The 23,424-nt window shown below is 47.1% G+C and overlaps 1 protein-coding gene across 1 annotated transcript; it reads left to right on the forward strand.

Moving 5' to 3' along the window:
- The first annotated feature begins 2,858 nt into the window (after nt 1–2,858).
- PSME1 (proteasome activator subunit 1) lies at nt 2,859–23,422 on the forward strand. Its single transcript, XM_083410777.1, has 11 exons — nt 2,859–3,223; nt 4,287–4,319; nt 5,043–5,105; nt 8,262–8,363; nt 10,941–11,004; nt 12,175–12,272; nt 13,400–13,468; nt 14,969–15,036; nt 21,532–21,586; nt 21,827–21,913; nt 23,145–23,422. Exons 1-11 carry the CDS (start codon nt 3,185–3,187, stop codon nt 23,223–23,225), a joined length of 759 nt encoding a protein of 252 aa, XP_083266903.1. The 5' UTR covers nt 2,859–3,184; the 3' UTR covers nt 23,226–23,422.
- The last annotated feature ends 2 nt before the right edge of the window (nt 23,423–23,424 follow it).

Here is a 23,424-nt window from a genome sequence, read left to right on the forward strand (position 1 = left end):
TTCGTTGTCCTGTGTGTGGTTTTTTTGGGGGGGTCTTGAAATTCAGACTACAAATGTAAGGTAAAGGGAGCCCTGGCCATTAGGTCCAGTCGTGACCGACTCTGGGGTTGCGCCACTCATCTTGCTTTATTGGCCGAGGGAGCTGGCATACAGCTTCCGGGTCATGTGGCCAGCATGACTAAGCCGCTTCTGGCGAACCAGAGCAGCGCACGGAAATGCCATTTACCTTCGTGCTGGAGTGGTACCTATTTATCTACTTGCACTTTGACGTGCTTTCGAACTGCTAGGTTGGCAGGAGCAGGGACCGAGCAACAGGAGCTAACCCCGTCACGGGGATTCGAACCGCTGACCTTCTGATCGGCAAGCCCTAGGCTCTGTGGTTTAACCCACAGTGCCACCCGCGTCCCTAGACTACCAATGTAGCGGGTGCTTAAGTTTCTTAATCCCGCGTGCAGGTGGCAGACCCAAATTCTACCACTTCCCATGATTTGTGTGTTTAAAAGTGTCATGGAATCAGATGGGGCCTTCAGGGTCATCTAGTCAAACCCCCTCCAATGCAGGATTTTTGGGGACTCGAACCCACAGCCCTGAGATGTAGGAGTCTCATGCTCTGCTGACCTATCCCAGCTTTAAATAGTCGTCCCCCCCTACATCTAAAATAGTTTTTCTCTTTTTGTATGCTACATGTTTGTTTAGATTTGTTTTAAATATAGTGCAGGGCAGGAAAGGAAACTGGCGTGTGAGGAGAAAATCTAGGCTCAGGAATAAATTTTGTGCGAGTGAGCATATGTCTTTAATAGGAGTTCTTAATCATATGCTCTTCTACCACCTCACTGAGGACTAGATGTATTCTGCTCCACTGCTCTGGTCAGACCTCACCTGGAGTACTGTGTCCAGTTCTGGGCACCACAGTTCAAGAAGGACACTGACAAACTGGAAGGTGTCCAGAGGAGGGCAACCAAAATGGTCAAAGGCCTGGAAACGATGCCTTATGAGGAACGGCTAAGGGAGCTGGGCATGTTTAGCCTGGAGAAGAGGAGGTGAAGGGGTGATATGATAGCCATGTTCAAATATATAAAAGGATGTCACCTAGAGGAGGGAGAAAGGTTGTTTTCTGCTGCTCCAGAGAAGCGGACACGGAGCAATGGATCCAAACTACAAGAAAGAAGATTCCACCTAAACACTAGGAAGAACTTCCTGACAGTAAGAGCTGTTTGACAGTGGAATTTGCTGCCAAGGAGTGTGGTGGAGTCTCCTTCTTTGGAGGTCTTTAAGCAGAGGCTTGACAACCATATGTCAGGAGTGCTCTGATGGTGTTTCCTGCTTGGCAGGGGGTTGGACTCGATGGCCCTTGTGGTCTCTTCCAACTCTATGATTCTATGATTCTAGATCCCTGTCAGCCCTCCATTTCCAGTGTTTCCACTGCACAGTGTATATGATTGACTAGTTTCTGAGCACATACAGAGTCCCATTTGCTTCCCAGTGAGCCAGACTTTCACCATTTTAATAAATGGTGGAAATGCCAGACCCAGATGCGCTCTGAAAACCACATCAACCGGCTAAGAGTCTGCATGTAGACGTGCCTTAAAAGCTGACTTGGCTAAGTTGTACCAATTTCACACAATGCACACACAGCCTGTGGAACTCGGTGTACCAGGATGTTAAGCGTTAGCATAAATGGGCTTTAATTTTTTTTTTAAAAAAAAAAAAACCACCAGCCTGTGATATACATTGTTTTAATGTTGGTGGCTAATGTCCCACAACTAGCCCCAAAAGCACAGTCCCTGCTGGTTCAAGACAGCTGTGTTGTTTATCAGAAATCAAGCCTGCTCTCTCTCCAGCCGGGGGAAAGAGACTGGCTGAAAGTGGAAGGCCCCAGTGTGGCAATTTTAAGACAGCTGATGCTCATTCACAAGCAGAGGGGCAAAGGCAGGTCCCATACCACCACCAAAATAATAATAATAATTCTATTTTTTTAAATGGCTTGTTTGTTTTCCCTTCCTTGGCCGGTTGGATTATCTTGAGTCAGAAATTATACTCCCTGTCAGATGGGCAGGACATCATCATCATCATCTTCTTCTCCTCCTCCTCCTCCTCCAGGCCTAAAATACTCCAGAGAGTGATTGTGAGGATCATGGGGGTGCAGTAAACCGCCCTAAACTTCATGAAAGCGGGACAAACACTCCACAACCTCTCATTTTGAAAAGCAAGATCAGCTGGAAAACTCCACAAAGTTTGAGGCGCATTAGACCGCTGCAGAAATTGGTGCATGCCGCACAGAAGCAAGGGGGAGCCCTATCCTCGGGAGGCAGTGTGGGCTAGTGGTCGGATCGGGCTGTGCCAAAAGGCCGGAGAAACGGACTCAAACCCCCCCACCTTCCAGTCCTCCTCCTCTCGGGCTAACCTACCTCACAGGGCTGCAGTGAGGATCAAATGAAAGCAGGAGACCGAAGAACCATGTTTGCTGCCCTGAACTCCTGGGGGGTGTAGGTATATGAAAAAGTCATTTTTTAAAAAGAGTAAAAAATATTCCCTGCTGGCATTCTTACACAAGATTTTGGGGGGGGGGGTACCTTTCCGTTTCAAAGTGCAACCTCTAGGCAAGTTCTGCGCCCCACCCTCACCCCCTTTTAAGACATTGCATTAAACATATGTATATTAGCACAGCAAGCATTGCCTGCACTGGCTGGCAGCATCTCAGGATTTCAATTGACGACTGAACTTCAGGGGTCCGCCTGCACTGCCCAGCTGATGCTCTCCCCGTCCAATAATAATAATAATATTATAATAATATTACTATTTATACCCCGCCCGTCTGGGTGGCTTTCCCCAAAACGAGCCTTGCTGCCGGCTGAGTTTCTTTGAACCCCGGACGGAGATGCAACAGGCAGGAGGAGAAGAAGCTGCCCCTGTTGAATGGCTGCCTGGCGGTCCCTCCCGCGCCTCCCCTTCCAGCAGTGGGAAATCCCCTCCTCCTCCTCCGCGCGGGTTGCAATCTCCCCATTTCTCTTCTCCTCCCCTTCCCTTTCATTTTCGCTTTGATGCATGACTTGCCCCGGCCGCTCCCAGCCTCCGCTTCGCAACTTCGCCTCCCGGGCTTGTTTTGGGGTTCGGCCCTTCCCTGTTGCAACCCCAAAAGCCGCCACTCGCCACTCCGGTTTTTGCGCAGCCTGAACCCGACGCCATGGCGACTTTGGAGGTTTCCCCGGAGTGCGAAGCGAAGGTAAAGTGGAATAAATTGCGGGGGGGGGGGGGTGTCACGGACTGGCTGGTGTGTTTGTGGGGGTCCTCAATTTTAGGGGTGTGTTTTTTTTAAGGGGAGACTACAAGGGCAGAATCTGCCCCGAGGAAGCCTCCTGTCGCTTTTCAGAACGCGGCAGGCGGAAATCCAACAGGTGTCCCCCTCACTTTCGCTTTTTTTGCCTGGGAAGGAAGAAAGTTCTTTGTTGGGGTTTCTAACCTGCCCATCTTAGGCAAAGGCACCTTTACCCTGTCTAATGGAGACGGGGGGGGGGGGGCTCTAGGGGGGTTGCCTGGAATGGGGAGCGCAGGGGGGAGAGATTTGGGGGTACTTAAAATCCGAATTGGGAAGGACGTTTGAGTCCTGTCCTGGAACAACACGCAGGACGGCAGCTTTGAAGGAAGGGGTAAAGGTGGGTTGGGGGGGGGTTGGCACCTGCATGGGAACCTCCACCCTGTTTTTTTTATTTTCTTTTTTAATAAATTTGTTATTAGATTTCCCACAACGATAACACAAACCACAAAGCAAAATGATACACAAAAACAGAAAAAAGGGAACAATAAACAGATAAACAATAACAACAAACTTAATTCTTCACAAATCCAACCTTTTAAACATCTCCGTTGACTTCCTCAAATCCCTCCCTTCTGAGTTTCCTTGTAATTAAAAGTAACACCTTTCCAATATCATTATTGAACCAAAACAATTTCCAGTTATAGTCCATCTCGGTCACTTTTCTGAACATTCTAAAGCCCATTTATTTCATTATAACTTAGTTTAATCCTAGGCCTGCTTGTTTCTTTCAAGTAATTTCTAATTTTTTATATTACAATATTTATTCAAATAGTCCTTAAATTTCCCCGGCACCCTGTTTTCTGCCTCGTCAGGCGGTAGACCAAGCGGTGAGTCCGACAGGTGCGCAGGGAGATCGGGTGATGGCTGCCGCAGAGGGCCTGGCGTGGGGCCCAGACGCGTCTGGCCATTGTCCTGACTGTACATTTTTTCGATCCATAGTTTCATTTTTTTCTCTTTTTCCACTGTGCAGGTGAACTCCTTCAAGAAGGAGCTGTGTACCCAGGTAAGAGGCTCTCTCTTTTTTTCTTTACTATCCCCCCCAGCACCCCAAAACCCCTGTGGCTTTTACTACAGAGGCACCCCCAAAGCTTATTCCTTTAGGAAGGGGAATAAGGAAGGCTAAACCAAACTGGATCTCTGTCCCAGAGCCTACCTCTCTGCTGACATGGTTGAACCCCTAGAGTAACAGTTAACCACTGAGCACGTGCAGAGTGCAATTCCCACACGCTTGGGATTTTGGGGGCCACATTCCCGTTTCAAAGTGTGTAACCTCTAGGCAAGTTCTGAGCCCCGCTGCCATAACTTTCATTTTACATTCCATTTTTAGAAATTTATTTAAAATTGATTTTCTGTGGTTTAACATAGAATTAAAGCAGAAGAAGGAGCTAAAACCATCTTTGGTACGTTTCGATTTCCGAACGGTTCTGCTTTGGATTTTGCCACAAAACTGCACAAGATTCTAGTCCCTTTCGAGTAAGCAGAGATCAGCCACCATGATACCGGATATAAGCTTTGCTGCTAAGATTTTAGGCCTCCACAGAGTGGAGCTGCTTCCTGTGACTTTGCATTTTATTTTATTTTATTTTGGACGGTTGTGCGAATGTGCATCTGTTTCCCTCCCCCCCTTCTTTTTTAATCTGCCAGAGTTTTCATTCCCTTTGTCCTCCGATATTTCTCTCGTCTAAGGCCTTTTTCTCACTCCCCCACAACTTCTATCTTCCCCAAGGCTGAAGAACTTGTTGCCAGGCGCTTCCCAGAAAAGATTGTGGAGCTCAGTAATTTTCTCAAGGTAAAAACTTCCTTGCGGTTTTGGAATGCAGGCAGCAGGGGGGGGGGGGGGCGTGTTTGCAAATGGTTTTCTGCAGCCAGCATTTAAAAGAAAAATAGGAAATTGCTGGAGGCGAACGGAATTGTCGCAAAATGATCAGCTGAGATTTCCCCCCAAGATTTGGGAGAACCAAATGGGATTTGGGACACTACAGAGTTAATGGTTCTGAAATCTAAAGGGCTTGGATTGGAACAATGTGAGGGAAGACAAGAAAAAAATCAGAATGGTGTCTACAATTTTATGAAGGGATCACAACTAATATTTGGAACGGAGGAATGCTTGCTACTGAAAGGCAGGGCTTAAATTGACTCCAGGTTGCAGTTCTAGACATGCTTTTGTTGTAAACAAAAACTGCCCTTTTCCCTTATGGGGTATCCAAGAGCCCGTATAGAGTCCTTACGTAGGTTCCCTATTGGTAGGACAAAATAACAGAGGCCAACCAGAGAATATTGAGAAGCAGCTCATAAGCTTGATCTTTATTGATCTGTTGCAACAGGGTGCTCCCCTCACACGCAGGAGAGGAGGAGGGACCCAGAAAAATGGCATGCAAGGCCTTATAAAGACTTTTGCAATTGCCACCCTGTAGATCAAGACCACCCCCAGATACAGCACACATACATCACAGAAAAGGCGGTCTAAAACAGAAAATTGAATATTGTTTTTCTCCTGTCATTGTTATCTCCTGTCTGGCAGGTTACTTGATTGGATTGCCTGGGTAGCCTGGCCATTCTTTTGTAATGATAAATACTTAGTTCCTGGGCCAGGTCACAGGCTCACACCCTATTCATATCTTAAATGTGCCTTTAAGACAGGATTTGTGAGGAAAGAGACAATGGGGAGGTTTCCCACTTTGACCTCGCAGAGAAAACATTTGCTCAGTTTAGGAATCAAAATGGTTCCAGGTCGCTCTTCCTGCTGGTGTATTTATGTGCTTGGTTGGTACACTTACGAACATTACCATATATCTAAGACCATAAAATTCCTATCACACTTTTCCTGGGAGGAGGTCCTGAGGAACTCATTAGGACTTGACTTCTTGGTTGACCCGCATAGGATTGGGCTACTAGCCCTCATGAAGGAAACTGCATGGGAAGAGAAGACCGGGAAAATGGCCTCCCTGTGTGAACCGCAGGTTTAAGCTGCGTAGCTCGGATGATTTTGGGTGAATTAGGGGTCAATTAGAAACGGTAGCAGGTTAAACCAGATCCCACAAAACAGATCTTCCTATTTGCCTTCTGTTTGGCAGGAAAAGTGGCGTGGAAATCAATTAAATAATATTAAATAATAATATGTAGAACATTGCCCTTGATCTTTCCTTATCTTGTTTCTGACACCTGACCTGTTTTTCCAGATATTTGGTGATGATGGCTTGCTGTTGACTGGTTGATTTCACAGCTGTTTTTCCATCGGGGTTCTGTCTGAGGATTCCTTATGAATTCTATTAAATCACCGTATTTTTCTGTCTATAAGACGCCCCCCATGTATAAGACACCCCATATTTTGGGCAACTCCAATTTAAGAAAATGGGGGAGGAGATCTAGCCGTGCATAAGACGCCCCCAAATTTTGGACATTATTTTTTAGGGGAAAAACTAGTCTTATACACGGGAAAATACGTTATATAATGTCCCCCCTTTCTTTTATTTGTGAGGCTTTGTTTTCTTAAAAAGTCGCTTGGAGACCTCTCTGTGTAGCAAGGTTCAGAAAGGGGCTTCCCTGTGAGGAAAGGTCGCAGTATTTTGGGACTTTTTAGGTTAAAGAAAATCAAAGGAAGAGGCGACACGCTAGAAAATTGTAAAATCATGCATGGAATTAAGAAAATGGGTGGAGAAAAGGTTTTTTCCCCCTTCTCTCAGAACACCAGAACTCATAGACATCCAGTGAAACTGAATGTTGAGAAATAATAATAATAATAATAATAAATTATTATTTATACCCCGCCCATCTGACTGGGCTTCCCCAGCCACTCTGGGCGGCTTCCAACAAAATATTAAAATACAGCAATACATCGAACATTAAAAGGTTCCCTAAATGGGGAATTAAGGTCAGATAAAAGAAAGCCCTTCTTCACGCAGGTCATAATCTGTGGAACTCCCTGCCACAAGATGCAGAGTTGGCCATCAACTTGAATGGCTTTAAAAAAGGATTGGGAAAATTCATGGAGGAACAGAGGGCTGTCAGCGGCTTCTAGCTATGATGGCTATTCTCTGCCTCCACAGACAGAGGCAGCAATCCTTCTGAATTTTGCCAGAAGCCAGAGGAAGAGAGGGGGCTCTTGAGAGTTTGAATCCTGCTTCCAGGTTTCCCACAGGACTCTGGTTGCCACTGTGAGAACAGGATGGTGGACTTAGATGAGCCGTTGCCCTGATCCTGCAGACTCTTATATTACGTTCCTATGCCAAGCGACTAATAAATTGAATTATTATTGTTATTAATGATTTGCACTCATCGGTCACGTACAGAAGAAAAAAGTCTCAAACCGGCCAGACGAGATAAAATGCGAAACGTAAAAGCAAGGTCTTTCTATTCATCAAGTGAAATAATAATAATAATAATAATAATAATAATAATAATAATTCTGCATAGTTCTATGCAGAACTAGATAAACTAACAGGAAGGATTTGAAACCGGTGGGACCAGAAATTCACGGAAGACTGGAGTAAATTTACGGACTATTTGAAAAGTATTTGTGAAGATCGGACGACTTTTGTAGGTTTGCAAGAAGTTTTGTGAGGAGTATTATTGGATGTATTGCAAAAATGGAGAAGGGGGAGGAGGATTTGTTAAGGGATGTAAAGGCAATATAAAGTTAAGAAATGCATAAGAAGTGGTTAAAACGGTGGATCATTAGAGGTGCTTATGGAAGTCTAAAAAGATTGTATAAGTGATACGTTTTGTAGTACATTTTATAATTTATATGTTAAAATCAATAAAAATACAACAATAATAACAATAACAACAACAACAACAACAACAATAATAATAATAATATCATCTAAGGAACACCCCACTCCAAGACTTGGATGTTGGGGGCTGCAACGAGAAGTGGGGAATTGCAAAGCCTGTTTCTTCATCTCTCTCTCTCTCTCTCTCTCTCTCTCTCTCTTTTCCCCATTAGTCCCCCGAACTGAATGTCTCGGACCTGATTTCACTCCGCGTCGAGTTGGACATCCCTATACCTGACCCCAAGAAGGACGAAGAGCGTCGCAAGCAGCGGGAGGCGAGTGGGGCAGGGGATTTGAGTCATAGCCGTCAACCGTCCCTTATTTGGCGGGAAAGTCCCTTATCCCAGCGCCATGTCCCTCTGCTGTCCCTTATTGATGATGTCCCTTAAATTTCCTGGGTTTCAAAGGAAGCAGCTCCTCTCCCTCCCTCCCTGCTGGCCAGGGAGGAGGGAGGCTCCAACTGTGCTGCTTGGCTGCGTTGCTCACCCAATAAGGAGTCTGAGAACGACTGGGGGGGTGGAGCTTGCATGCCTTGTGCCGATCAAATCGGCCGCGTTGCCTGGGGACTCGCCTTTGCTCAGCGCTTCCCAGCGGAGAGGGGACGGTGGTTTCCCTTGCTGCATCCCCTTTGCCGGGTTCCTGTGCTGTGGGAACCACCGCTTGAGGCTTCGTTTGGCTGCTGGCTGGGCTTTCTGCCTTTGGCTCGGAGGGGCTCAAAAGTTGAACCTAACGGTGCTTGGAAAATCCCTTATTTTGGCTGCTGATCCCTTATTTTCGAGGCTGTTGGTCCCTTATTTTCAAATCTGTAAATTGACAGCTATGATTTGGGTTGGGGGTCTAGACCTCGAGATTGTGGGGCAGCAGCAGATCAGATCTCGGCAAATCGCAGATTCCCCCCGTTTCTGGTCCTACACGGAAGCTCTTTCTGTTTGCAGTATTTTTGCTGCGTTCAAAACCTATGTGCCTCAACCCTTTGCCTCCCTGCCTTCGTTTTCCCAAACTTTCCCATTAAGGCTGCTCTCACGACAACCTTCAAGGCGGATCAACCTTGATCCTTCATCTCCAGAAGTGGCGCCACCTTTCGCCCTAGTTTCCCACATCCAGATTATATTTTATTTTTTTGCGCAACTGGACTATCCCAGTTGAGAGGACGGTTGTGGGTGGGTGACCTCAATATTACGCCTCTCCTTTAATTCGTACCTTCCTCTCTTGCCCGGAGGGCTGGAAGGATCCGATCTTAACAGCTGCAATTCCTTCCTTCCTTGCTAAGCAGTGCTTTGAATTTAGCCCTCCCTGCCCCAGGGGCTGTGGGGGTATTTATATCTCTGCCTTCTCCATTCCTTTTGTCACGAAGAGCATAATCTCTAGGTAGATCAACCATCCCTGTAATTACGTTTCATTGGGTGTCTTCTAGTGTGTGTTAGTTGAGATGCGCTTTGTTGGTGGGTTTAAATTAAGATTTTTTTGCTTCTGCCAACTCTGACGTTCTCTGTTCAGGCGATCCGAAGGGAAGTTACAATCATTTATAATAATAATAATTTATTATTTATACTCCGCCCATCTGGCTGGGCTTCCGCAGCCACTCTGGGCAGCTTCCAACAAAATATTAAAATACAGTGGTACCTCGCAAGACGAATGCCTCGGAAGACGAAAAACTTGCAAGACGAAAGAGTTCTTCGTTTTCTGAGTTGCTTCGCAAGACGGATTTCCCTATGGGCTTGCTTCGCAAGACGAAAATGTCTTGCGCCTTTTTTTTTAAACCGCCAATGCATTCCTATGGGAAACTGTCAATACACAGTGGTGCTTCGCAAGACGAAAAAATTCACAAGACGAAAAAGCTCGCAGAACGAATTAATTTCATCTTGCGAGACACCACTGTACTGTAATGCATCAAACATTACAGTTCTTGAGAGAGAGGGATATATTTCCTTTTCCCGTTTCCTTCTTCCGCCCAAGGAAATCAGTAAACTCTCAGGCGACAGGGAAACAGTTGTGGACTGGCGGGTGACTGGTTCAGATCCCCCAACCTAAACATTAGGAAGAACTTCCTGACAGTAAGAGCTGTTCGACAGTGGGATTTGCTGCCAAGGAGTGTGGTGGAGTCTCCTTCTCTGGAGGTCTTTAAGCAGAGGCTTGACAACCATATGTCAGGAGTGCTCTGATGGTGTTTCCTGCTTGGCAGGGGGTTGGACTCGATGGCCCTTGTGGTCTCTTCCAACTCTATGATTCTATGATTCTAACCTGTGATGGGCTGGAGAAGGACATTTTCTCTTCGTTCTGTTGCTAAAAAGAAGGAGGACGTTCAGTTTCTGTGGCCACATTGGCACCATGCACTGTGGTGTCACAGCCACGGCTTCCCCCAAAGCATTCTGGGAGTTGTAGTTTGTTAAGGGTGTTGAGCGACTCCTGTTTCCCACGCACAGCTGCAGTTCCCAGTCCGTCGCTCTTCACAAGGAACTCTGGGAATTGTAGTTCTGTGAGGGGAATGGGCTGTGTGTGTCTTCTAACAGTTCTCAACGCCATTAGCAGACTACAAATCCCAGAATTCTTTGGTGGGGGAGCCATGACAGTTTGGTACAGCTCTTAACATGTCAACCTGCAACCTCTGGCGTTTCCTGCAAGGGAATGTAGCCTTCCGGCTGTAAAAGGTCACCCCTCTATGCTGGGGTAGCTCAGTTGGTGCAGCGCAAGTCTCTTAACTTTGGGGTCACGGATTCGGATCCCGTGTCAGACAAATGATTCCTGCGTCACAGGGGGTTGGACTAGATGACCCTCAGGATCCCTTCCAACGCTATGCGTACTTTGCTTTCCCCTTGTAAATTTTGTGATCGCGTTCCTTTATTCCCGCGCAGAAAGAAGAGAAGGATTCCAAAAAGGAAGAGAAGGACTCAAAAAAATCGGAGGACGAGGATAAAGGTACGCAGGATTCCCTGTGACGTCTGGCAGGGAGACATTTTGAAGCCTTTCCGTGGAAATGGGGTGGTGAAATGAGAGGTGTCCCGCCTTGAATTGTCCCAGCGGGCCGCATTCTGCGATGTTTTACTAGCCAGGCCCCGTCCGCACTGTGCGTTTAGAGCAGTGTCGCCCCACTTTGAACAGCCGCAAAGGATTCTGGGAACTGTAGTTTGTTCAGGGCGCTTAGGAGGCCCCCGTTCCCCTTCACAGAGGGGTTTAACGGTCAACCCACCTTCCCAGGGAACTCTGGGAAATAGCAGCTCTCTGAGGGAAATGTTTTTAAATTTATTTTATTCATTAAATTTGCTATTTTATCAAACAGAGGCGGTGGCCTTGGACAAGAGACCTCCGTTGAAAGATGAGGCTAACGATAAAAAAAGAATGTTTATATTACAACAACAATCTTTATTACGGTCCAGAGACCCTACAAATCGTTACAAATCAATACACAGTTCATACAGCCTACCTCCAGGTTAATCAAGCATTTTGTTTAGAATATAGGGCTCATTTTATATCTTTGTTATTTCTTTTTTTTTTTTCCTTTTCCTTTTTTTATTACTTTATAAATTTTCTATTTACTACCTATTCTATTTACTGAATATTTCTATTTACTAATATTTACTATTTTCTTTTTCTTCATATGTAAAGTGATAGCACATAATGTTTGTATAGATATGTATATTTTTAGTCAATAAAGAATAATAAGGAAGAAAGAAAGAGAGAAAGATGAGCCTAAGGAAAGATAACTGGATTGTATCCAAGTAAACCCATTGAAATGAATGGGCATGGCTGACGTAGGTTCATTCACTTCAGCGGAGAACTTGGTTGGCCACAAGCCACAGTTACCAGCTGAGTAGGCCTGCCCCCAGTCCCATTTAATCAGGAGGTTATTAAAAAAAAATAAAAATGCAATTACTCATGGCTGGCAGCCATCTTGGAAGAGCTCTGCCCACCTCCCGTTTCTTTTTTACACAGGGGAAAATGCCTCTTCTGCTACTGCTTGAGAGAGGAGGCTTATTTCCATGCTTTCCTCTCTTCTAAGATGGCGGCCGTTGGCATATGTGCCAAGCGCCACCTTGCGGGTGTGATGCCTCTCTGACGGTCTCCTCCTATTTCTCCTTCTCCCCCCAGCGCCCCCCTGCGGTCCAGTTTGCCACAACGAGAAGATCACCGCCCTGCTGAACCGCGTGAAGCCCGAAATCCAGGGCACGAAGGAGAAGCTGAACTTGGTGAGGGGTTCAGAGAAAACGGGTCTCATGCTCGCCCCTTCGCACAACCCGACGTGCTGACCTAGCGCCCTGCTTAGTGTTGGAAGGGACCCCCAAGGTTCATCCAGCCTAATAATAATAATTGTTAAGTTGTGGGTGAACATATCAGACGACACAGCGATTCTTCAAACAGCTCTTGTTTATTCACAGGCCAGAACAGAACTGAAGGGCTCAGCCAGCCTGCTTATATAGAGCTCCAGTACAACGTAACTGTAACAACTTTCTAAAACTATCCAATCACTGAATGTCACTTTCAATCCCTTATTTGCATATGTGGACCTGAACTATCTACAGTATCCCCCTGCTGGCCCAGGGTGAGAACTTCAGTACATAATAATGATAATAATAATAATAATAATAATAATAATAATAATAATAATAATAATTTTTTATACCCCACCCTCCCCAGCCAAGGCCGGGCTCAGGGCGGCTAACAAGCAATAATAAAAACAAGTTGAATGATTACAACTTAAAAACAAGATTAAAATACAACATTAAAATACTGAAACATTAAAATATTAAAATGCAGCCTCATCACAGGAGCAGAAAAGAAAAAGGAAAAAGAAAGAGGGGGAGGGAATCAAATTGACTCCAAGCCAAAGGCCAGGCGGAACAACTCTGTCTTACAGGTCTTGCGGAAAGAAATCAGATCCCGCAGGGCCCTGGTCTCATGAGGCAGAGCGTTCCACCAGGCAGGAGCCAGAGTTGAAAAGGCCCTGGCTCTGGTTGAGGCTAATCTGACTTCCTTAGGGCCCGGGACCTCTAGGGTGTTGCTATATATGGACCTTGAGGCTCTCCGTGGGGCATACCGGGAGAGGCGGTCCTGTAGGTATGAGGGTCCTAGGCCGTGAAGGGCTTTAAAGGTCAAAACCAGCACCTTAAACCTTAATTATTAAAATAATAATAATAAGAATAAGTGATAGAGAACAGAAAATCATCAAGAGGTGTTGACGGAAGTCCAAAACATTGTATAAGATGAGAAGATATGTTCTATGACTGTTGGAATTGATGTGGTAAAAAATTAATAAAAATGTATATATATAAAAAGAGAGATTAAGAGTCTCGTTCTCTCTTCCCTCCCTCCCCAGATCTCGCTGTGGCTACAACTCCTGGTCCCGCGCATTGAGGACGGCAATAATTTCGGGGTTGCAGTCCAGGTGAGTTTTGGCCCACCGGTCTCCCAGCTCTCCCTGAACACCTTTTCTGTCTGTGTGTGTGTGTGTGTGTGTGTGTTTGTTGACAGTGTTGAAACATGAAGGAAAGGACTGCCAGGGTACCAATAATATAATTATGACCAGTTTCTGGAAACTGCAGAAGAGGAGAGAGTTCTTGTTTTCGGGTCCTACTTATGGGTCTCACAGAACGGGAATCTGTTTGTCTGCTGTGAGAACAGGATGTTCTTACGTTTGTGTGACGTAGCAGACTTTTCTCGGCCCAAATGGGATGTTACCTCTAGCCATAGCTGTCAACTTACAGATTTGAAAATAAATAAAGGACCAGCAGCCTCGAAAATAAGGGATCAGCAGCCAAAATACGGGATTTTCTGGGCACAGTTATGTTCAACTTTTGAGCCCCAAAGGGAGAAAGCCCAGCCAGCGGCCAAAGGAAGCCTCAAGCGGTGGTTCCCACAGCGCAGCAACCCGGCAAAGGGGATGCAGCAAGGGAAACCGCCGTCCCCTCTCCGCTGGGAAGCGCTGAGCAAAGGTGAATCCCCAGGCAACGCGGCTGATTTGATCGGCACAAGGCATGCAAGCTCCACCCCCCAGTCGTTCTCAGACTCCTTATTGGGTGAGCAACGCAGCCAAGCAACACAGTTGGAGCCTCCCTCCTCCCTGGCCAGCAGGGAGGGAGGGAGAGGAGCTGCTTCCTTTGAAACCCGGGAAATTTAAGGGACATCTTCAATAAGGGACAGCAGCGGGACATGGCGCTGGGATAAGGGACTTTCCCGCCAAATAAGGGACGCTTGACAGCTATGCCTCTAGCACATCTCGCAACTCCTCAGTGTTACACGACGAGGTCTTAGTTTTAGTACAGGCACACAGGTGTATAGCTATGGGGTTTTTGGTGGCAGACCTCAGCAGTGCCGCCCGAAATGATTTAATAATAATAATAATAATAATAATAATAATAATAATAATAATAAATTTTATTTGGGGCCCTGGACTGCCCTGAGCCATGGGACTCTTTTTGACACACCTAATTCCTAAGTCCAGAAAAAGAGCACGGAAAAGACCCTGCTGTCCTTTGGCTCTGCTTCCACCCACCACTGGGTCTGACTCTACCTGCTAGGGAGTACAGCCCCCAAATGATTTTCCTTCATAGGAAAACAAATGCTCCCAACTCATCTTCTGCACTATCACGAGAGCTGGCGTTTGGTGCACCACATACTCCAAGAGATCAGTGGGAGAATCTGAAAGCGGTGGGGTGTGCCACTGAGCACGTGCAGAGTGCATTGCCCTCCTCAGTTAACTGCAGCTACACCCGGGATCAAGAAGAGCCACTTTGCTAGCAGAGATGTCACGTAGCCGTTCAATCTGTTTTGGGCCCAGAAATTATTCTTGTTCAGCCAAGACGTCCTCGCCATGTTTCCCGTTCCGTTTTCCTTGGACCCTGTCATCGCACTGCGCTATAACCCTCGTCTTTCTCTTCTCTTCTAGGAAAAAGTGTACGAACTGCTGACCTCGGCTCGGACAAAGCTGGAAACTTTCCAGACTCAGATTGCCAAGTGAGTCTGAAATCGGAAGCAGAGCACTTCCAACTTTTCTCTATACAGTGGTACCTCGGGTTAAGTACTTAATTCGTTCCGGAGGTCCGTTCTTAACCTGAAACTGTTCTTAACCTGAAGCACCACTTTAGCTAATCAAATTCACATGGGAAGGCAGGAACCCAGAACAAATGTTTCTGAGCATGTGCAGAGTTCCTTCTGTAACCTTTGCATCTTTAGGACTGGAAGCAGGGAGGTGGGGGGGGCACAGTCTGTGGCAAAACAGGGGCTCCTTTCATTTTACACTGGATGTTTTTACAGTGGTACCTCGGGTTAAGTACTTAATTCGTTCCGGAGGTCTGTTCTTAACCTGAAGCACCACTTTAGCTAATGGGGCCTCCTGCTGCCGCCGCGCGATTTCTGTTCTCATCCTGAACCAAAGTTCTTAACCCGAGGTACTATTTCTGGGTTAGCAGAGTCTGTAACCTGAAGCGTATATAACCCAAGGTACCACTGTATTTGGTTTAAAAGGAAAAAAATAATGAGGAAGAGGGAAATTTGGTGAATTTTCTCTAAAGAGCTCCTCACTCAACCCCCCACAACAACCCTGTGAGGTAGGTTAGGCTAAGAGGCTGAGACTGGCCAAAGTTCACCCCGTGAGGTTCATAGCTGAGTTGGGATTCAAACCCTGCTCTTCCAGGTCTTGGTCTGACACTCTAACCCAGGCTTCCTCAACCTCGGCCCTCCAGATGTTTTGGGCCTACAACTCCCATGATCCCTAGCAGGACCAGTGGTCAGGGATGATGGGAATTGTAGTCTCAAAACACCTGGAGACTGAGGTTGAGGAAGCCTGCTCCAAGCACAACACCACATGGGCTGCTGGTGGTTGTCTGAAGTTTTGGACTACAAGGTCCATCAGCCTTGGCCAGTAGCCTAGGACAAGGAAGGCGAGAATACAACGTACCGTCATCCACACGGTCGCAAAATTCACAGCTGCAGAACATTCTTAACGCTTTTTAAAAATGCTTTTAAAACAAGGGTAGCCAATACGATAATCTTTATTGTCATTGTCCCATACAGAACAACGAAATTGGAAAAATCTACATCAGACATTCAAAAACCAACAAGCCTGCTATCCCAGCCTGGTTAGCCCCCTAAAAACTCTGATACCCCATAATTAAATGCAATATACTCCCACAGAGACTATCTTACACTGCGTTTAAAACCAAAATCACATTTGGGTAGAAACTGTTTCTCAGGCGGCTAGTCCTAGTCTTTATAACCCTGTACCTTCTTCCAGAAGGCAGAAGCTGAAAGAGATCATTTCCGGGGTGCGCACTATCCTGTGCTATCTCTGCAGCTTTCTTATGGCACCTGGAAGCATAGATTTGATCCAAGGTGGGAAGAGTGCACCCAATTATTTTCTCCGCAGTCTTTACAACCCTGGACAGCATTGTTTTTTCCTTGACCGTGCGGCTCCCAAACCACACACACAAACCATAGACCATAGAATGTTGTACTTCTGGCTAAAACTCCCCTCACATCCTAGACCTAAGAGGGACTGATTTATTTCTTTATTATCAGCAAGGGGACAGATTGATTCCCCCAGGAGGAAAGGTTGCAGTAATTGGGGTCTTTTTAAGTTTGAGGAAAATGTAAGAGATGGCTTGTAAGATTATGCATGGGATACAAAAAGTAGATAGGGGGAAATCCCCCCCCAATATGGCTAGAAATCTTGGACAGCCAATCAAGCCGAGTGTTGGAAGTTTGGGGGCAGATTAAAGAAAGGACTTATTCACGCAGGATGTAGTTAAACTGCGGAACTCCCTCCCACAAGAATCAACGGTGGCTGCCAAAATGGATGGCTTAAAAAGGGGATTGGACAAATTGATGGATCCACCAGATTCTCATTAGCTTCTTATTGAACAGCATTTATATGCTGCTCGGTTGTAGTAAAACCTCTGAGCGTATTGTAATAAATAATAAGATTATCAATTGAAAGCAGGCCACACAGGTCAGCTGCCTGGGCCAGCTAAAGAGGCTCGCTGGGGGAACTCATTTTACTGCTGAGTTGAGGCAAGTTGGTTTCCTCTTTCCCTCCCCCATCTTGATGAGTGGAGCAGCGCTTCAGAAGAAACGAATTCCTCTTCCACGCAGCTTAAGCTCCCTGACCCGAGATCCAAAGATTGCACAGGTCCCTCCCAGGTGAATCAGGGCCTCCAAGCAACAGCCGGTCCTTAAGGAGGTGCTTGTGGGGAGGAGAAGACGAGGCAACTCTTTCCATCTCACACACAGGGCTTCACAAAGGGCGAAAATCCATCCTTTTGCTAGTTACCGTATTTTTTGCTCTATAAGACGCACCTAGTTTTTGGAGGAGGATTTGGAATGAAACTATAAGGCTTTAGTAGAAATGTTATAAGGATTTAAGTATAAATAGATTGATGGAATTTTAAAGGTAAAATAAGGTTAGAATGTGTTAGGATAATTATAGGACAGATAACAGAGGAAGATGGAAAGGAATTGCTGAAACATTTGACAAGTGGAATACAAAAAGGGAGGTGTGAGGAGGTCGGTGAAATAAGTGAATGAAAGATAAGATATTGAAATTGTTTGAGTGTTTTAAATTTTGTTTGGTTTTGTTAGTTCAATGTGTTTAGTGGTATGTAGTGTTTTTATATGGTGTTGTATTGTTTTTGTTTTTCTGTTTTTATTTGGTTTTGTAGTGTTTAAATTGTTCAAAAAGCAATAAACATTATATATATATATATAAAAAAGGAAAACAAGGAAAAAAATATTCTGAATCCCAGAGGCCAGAACAGCAAGAGGGATCGCTGCGCAGCGAAAGCAGCAATCCCTCTTGCTGTTCTGGCTTCTGGGATAGCTGCACAGCCTGCATTTGCTCCATAAGACGCACACACATTTCCCCTTACTTTTTAGGAGGAAAAAGTGAGTCTTATAGAGCAAAAAATACAGTATTTTACGGTACTGTGTGTGTGTGTGTGTGTGTGTTGTGATGAGGAAAGCTTCACCTGTTGGATTTCTGCCTGCCCTCCCGGAAGACGGGGAAGCCGTGCCGGAAAACGAGGCGGCATCTTGGCTGCTCTTGCCAGGCCTAAAACGCTGACCTTGCTTTCCTATGTATAAAATGTCCGAAATGTTCAGATGAAGCCGCCTTCATCTGATCGCGGGGTCTTACTCAGAGACCTTTTCCGTCTCCTGATGTTCCTTTCAACTGGAGATGTTGAGGACTGAATTGGGAGCCATATGCCCTGCTCCTAGTTTGCAGTTTGTTAAGGCTGCTGGGAATTGTAGTGCTCCGAGGGGCAGTGGCATAGCGTGGGTTGTCAGCACCTGGGGCAAGGCAAGTAATTTGCGCCCCCCCCCCCGCTGCACTGTCCCTCCCCCAGATAGTCCCTCGCTCTCTCTCCGCACCGCACCGCACGCCTGGCACCCTCCCCTCCACAGTGGGCGGCGACCCGGCGGCTCGGATCAGATTCGCACAGCCAGCACTGCAGTGAGAGAGAGTGAGTGAGCCAGGTAGGGGCAGAGAGCTGCGAGTGCGAGCGCGGCCCCCCCCCCCGATGTTGCGCCCAGTGCGGCCGGCCCCCCCTGCACCCCCCACGCTACGCCACTGCCGAGGGGTACACTATAGTTCCCAGGTGCTGGTGGTTGGGGGGTGGCGAGAGATTGTGATTTAAATGCAGGGTGTATTGGATCCAGCTAATTGCTGTGGAGCTGAGCAGCTTCCTGGCAGCTGGGCAGAGAAATCAAAGGTGAACTCAGCCTATAAATGTGGGAGCGGCCAAGAACTCGCACTGTGGACTTTGCATGGATGCCCTAAATTGGTTGGTTGCTCAGCAGGGGTGTGAGCGAGCACGGAGAGCGTGGATGCGAACACACCCAGAACTCGTTAATTCAAAATCTAGGTCACAAGGCTGTGGACAATCCTTGCAATGCATAATTGAGGTTTTTCCCCTTTTTTGAGACCCGAGAAGCAACAGAAATCTTTCGGTGCTCCCTAGCATGCCGACTTGAAAAGTTTAATTGAAAGTTCCCACCTGTTTGGCTTTCCACCACCCTCCCTAACTTTCTCTCCTCCCCCAAGCCTTTTCACGGGTGCCACCCCCCTCTCACACACACCTGGAGCTGTGCGCTGTCACCACCGCAGGGAAACAGGTGTATAAACAGGTGTTTCGAATCATCGGTTTTTGGAAAAAGGTGCTGTGACGGATAATTGCACCCGAGTTGTTGTGGTGGATTTTGGTCAGTCCATTTGCCTTTCTTGTCCTGGGGAGTGGGTTTTCTTTTGACATGTACATGTTAATTTTGAGTGAGTATAATTTTTTCACCCCCCAAAAAAAGTCCTTCTGATTCCTGTCTCCCCGCCATTCTTTGTTGCCTTTAAAAAGGAAATGATGAATTTCCCTTGTGTGCCCTTTCTCTGCAAATTCTCTTCGTTCCATCCGCCGATTTAGCATAGCAAATTGAAAAGCAGTGGTTTTGCCTTGGGGGGGCAAGGTTGTCCTGAGTCTGCGATTTTGGGAGATTGATAGCATATGACCTAGAAAGGCCTGAGGATCAGGACGGGGAGGACTTAAAGGAGACCTGAAAAGTGATCTGGGCTTCAGGGCAAGGAAGGTGACCTGTGAAATTTGGCCTCTCGTGCAGTTGGTCAGTTCTGGAGTGGGGGGGGTGGAGATTTCCTACCGCACTCATAAGGCAGTAAATTGAAATTTACTACCATCGGTGAATCGAAAGCCACCGTTAACAGCCGAACAAAAGGGGGTGACTCTTTCTGCATCTTTGGAGCACAAAACCCCAAACCATCCCACTTTGTGTAGGAAATGAGATGCTTCTAAAGAATAGTTGCTGGAAACTAAAGCAACCATAGTCCACAGCAAGTGGGGTGGGGGGGCGATAGGGTTTTGGGCCGCTGACCAGATCCAGATCCAGTTCTCTCCTGGGTCAGCACTGCAAGCAACAGTGTGGAGGATTACACAGGTCAAGGCTGTGTGATTGGGTCTCTCCTCTGCTACAGACCCCCAACAGGTAAAGGGACTCCTGACCATTAGGTCCAGTTGTGGCCACTCTGGGGTTGCAGCGCTCATCTCGCTTTCTTGGCCGAGGGAGCCGGCGTACAGCTTCCAGATCATGTAGGCAGCATAGCTAAGCCGCTTCTGACAAACCAGAGCAGTGAACAGAAACGCCATTTACCTTCCCGCCGGAGCGGTACCTATTTATCTACTTGCACTTTGATGTGCTTTCAAACTGCTAGGTTGGCAGGAGCTGGGACCGAGCAGCGGGAGCTCACCCCGTCGCGGGGATTCGAACCACCAACCTTCTGATCAGCAAGCTCTGTGCTTTAACCCACAGTGCCACCCGCGTCCCTGACCCCCCATAGCTGTCCCCCAAACTCCCCAGAGTGTTCAGGAGGTGATCTGAGCGCAGGACCGCAAACGCAGTCTCAACCGTAAGAGCCTCTCCATTTGCTTCCTGTCTTGCAACAGCCTGTCAAATACCTAAAGGTCATAGAATCACGGAATGGTTGGAGGGAAGGGGGACCTCGTGGGGTCATCTAGTCCAACCCCCTGCAATGCAGGGATCTCAACTAAAGCGTCCAGAACAGGTGACCATCCAAACTCTGCTGAAAAGCCTCCAAGGAAGGAGAATCCACCACTTTCCAAGCGAGTCCGTTCCGCTGTCGGAACGGCTCTTACTGTCAGAAAGTTCTTCCAGATGTTGAGTCGGAATCTCCTTCCTTGTTGGACTCGATGGCCCTTGTGGTCTCTTCCAACTCTATGATTCTATGATTCTGTCACTTGAGAGCCAGTATGGTGTAGTGGTTAAGAGTGGTAGATTCATAATCTGGGGAACTGGGTTCGCGTCTCTGCTCCTCCACATGCAGCTGCTGGGTGACCTTGGGCCAGACACACTTCTTTGAAGTCTCTCAGCCTCACTCACCTCACAGAGTGTTTGTTGTGGGGGAGGAAGGGAAAGGAGATTGTTAGCCGCTTTTAGACTCCTTAGGGTAGTGATAAAGCGGGATATCAAATCCAAACTCCTCTTCTTCTTCTTTGTTCTGCCCAGTCACTTAGGTCCAGCGCCGAGGGCCTTCTGGCAGTTCCCTCGCTGCGAGAAGCCAAGTTACAGGGAACCAGGCAGAGGGCCTTCTCGGTAGTGGCACCCGCCCTGTGGAACGCCCTCCCACCAGATGTCAAAGAGAAAAATAACTACCAAACTTTTAGAATACTTCTAAAGGCAGCCCTGTTTAGGGAAGCTTTTAATGTTTAATAGGTTATTGTATTTTAGTGTTTTGTTGGAAGATGCCCAGAGTGGCTGGGGAAACCCAGCCCGATGGGCGGGGTATAAATAATAATTTTATTATTATTGTTATTATTATTATTATTATTATTATTATTATTATTAAAGACATTGGTTTTTGTCCTAGCCTCGAGAGAGGAGACCTTCATGATCTGTATCAACTCATTCCTGCTCTGCCTCATTTCTGTTTCCCAGGTATTACTCTGAACGGGGCGACGCGGTGTCAAAGGCAGCCAAAAGTCCACACGTGGTAAGTTCTTTCCTGCCTTAGTCATGTGGCGGGAACAGCTCAAGGGTTATGTAACGTAGGAAGAGGCCGTTGGGATCCGCCCAATGCCCCATCTAGTCCAGCCTCATGTCCTCACAGGAGCCTGCGAGAGACACTCGGGCAAGACCTGAGCCCAAGAGACCCTCTCCCTCCCTCGCTACTGGTATTCGGGAACGGTCTCCGAATCTCTCGCGCTGACTTTCCCTCCTCTGTCGCTCGCAGGGCGACTACCGCCAACTCGTGCACGAAATCGACGAGGCGGAATATGCCGAAATCCGATACATGATCAACGAGCTGAGAAACATCTACGTGAGTGATGGGGGGCTATGGGGCAGAGGGGAGCATCTGTGTTGCTGCTGGGCTTTTTGCCATCTGTATCCAAGGAATAAGCAGAGCAATGATGCACAGGAAGGAACGTGAAAGTGCACGCTCGATTCATTGCGTTGTACAGGCTGACTCGCGATCGGTGAGTAGGCACCAGCTAGCCTGCTCTCCACGTAACCTGTCTCCACCGAAAAGTCTGGGCAGGCTTCAGCACAAATAGTTCCAGCCCCCTTCTTATGCTCGTCTCCCATGGTAAAAAGGTAAAGGGACCGCTGACCATTAGGTCCAGCCGTGACCGACTCTGGGGTTGCGACGCTCATCTCGCTTTATTGGCCGAGGGAGCCGGCGTACAGCTTCCGGGTCATGTGGCCAGCATGACTAAGCCGCTTCTGGCGAACCAGAGCAGCGCACGCAAACGCCGTTTACCTTCCTGCCAGAGTGGTACCTATTTATCTACTTGCACTTTGACGTGCTTTCGAACTGCTAGGCTGGCAGGAGCAGGGACCGAGGAACGGGAGCTCACCCCGTCGCGGGAATTTGAACCACCGACCTTCTGATCGGCAAGTCCTAGGCTCTGTGGTTTAACCCACAGCGCCACCCACGTCCCATGGACTGTACCACAAATGACATTTCTTTAAAAAGACAGGCGCATCCTGTGACTCTGAGTTCCAGAGGTTAACGGCACCTCCGATGAAGTTGTGCTCCCGTTTGCTCCGTGTTAAGGTTTTGCAGTGGCTAACTTTTGAGTTAATGGTAATTTGAACGTAGTGATTTATTTACAAACACGGAATTGCAATACAGTGGGCCCTCTAGTTATGTACCGCTCTGGATACGTAACTTTCGGGTTACGAACGTGGCAAACCCAGAAGTGAATAGTTCCGGGTTTCACCACGTGCGCATGCAGAAGCGCTCAATTGTGCCGTGCGCAGAAGCGGCACCTCTGCCTACAGACTTTGCGGGTTGCGGATGGACCCCCGAAACGAATTTAATTCGTATCCAGAGGGTCCACTGTATAGCAAATTCCTGTTGCGCCTGTTTTCCTGGATCCGGAGAATGTGCTAGCGGGGAAGGAGTTTTTGGGTGGGTGTGCTCAAATGTGTACCTCCCCCTCAGCTTCACGTAGCTGCTCCTTAGTTTTACGCACCTCATGCGGCTGAAGTAGGCTGTTCGCCCCCCACCCCCCAAATACTAGGTTTCAAAATATCTTTCTTCCTAGGCTGTGGTCTACGACATCACCCTGAAGAACTATGAGAAGATTAAGAAGCCTCGCGATGACAACAAAGGAATGATCTACTAAGCCAACTCACCACGATCAGGCTGGAAGAAGAAGAAGAAAAAAACAACTCCTTTCGCCAAGAACAGCCTTGATTTCACACAAGCTGTTCTGGGTTTGTTGTTGTTATTTAAATGCTCGAAATGATATCCAGTTAACTGGAACTTCCTGCCAACCAGCTTCATTCACTTTCGAAATAAAGAGGTTTTTAAATTTGACAAGT

Source organism: Podarcis tiliguerta, assembly GCF_965153285.1.
Source record: "Podarcis tiliguerta genome assembly, chromosome: 13".
Lineage (NCBI taxonomy): Eukaryota > Metazoa > Chordata > Lepidosauria > Squamata > Lacertidae > Podarcis > Podarcis tiliguerta.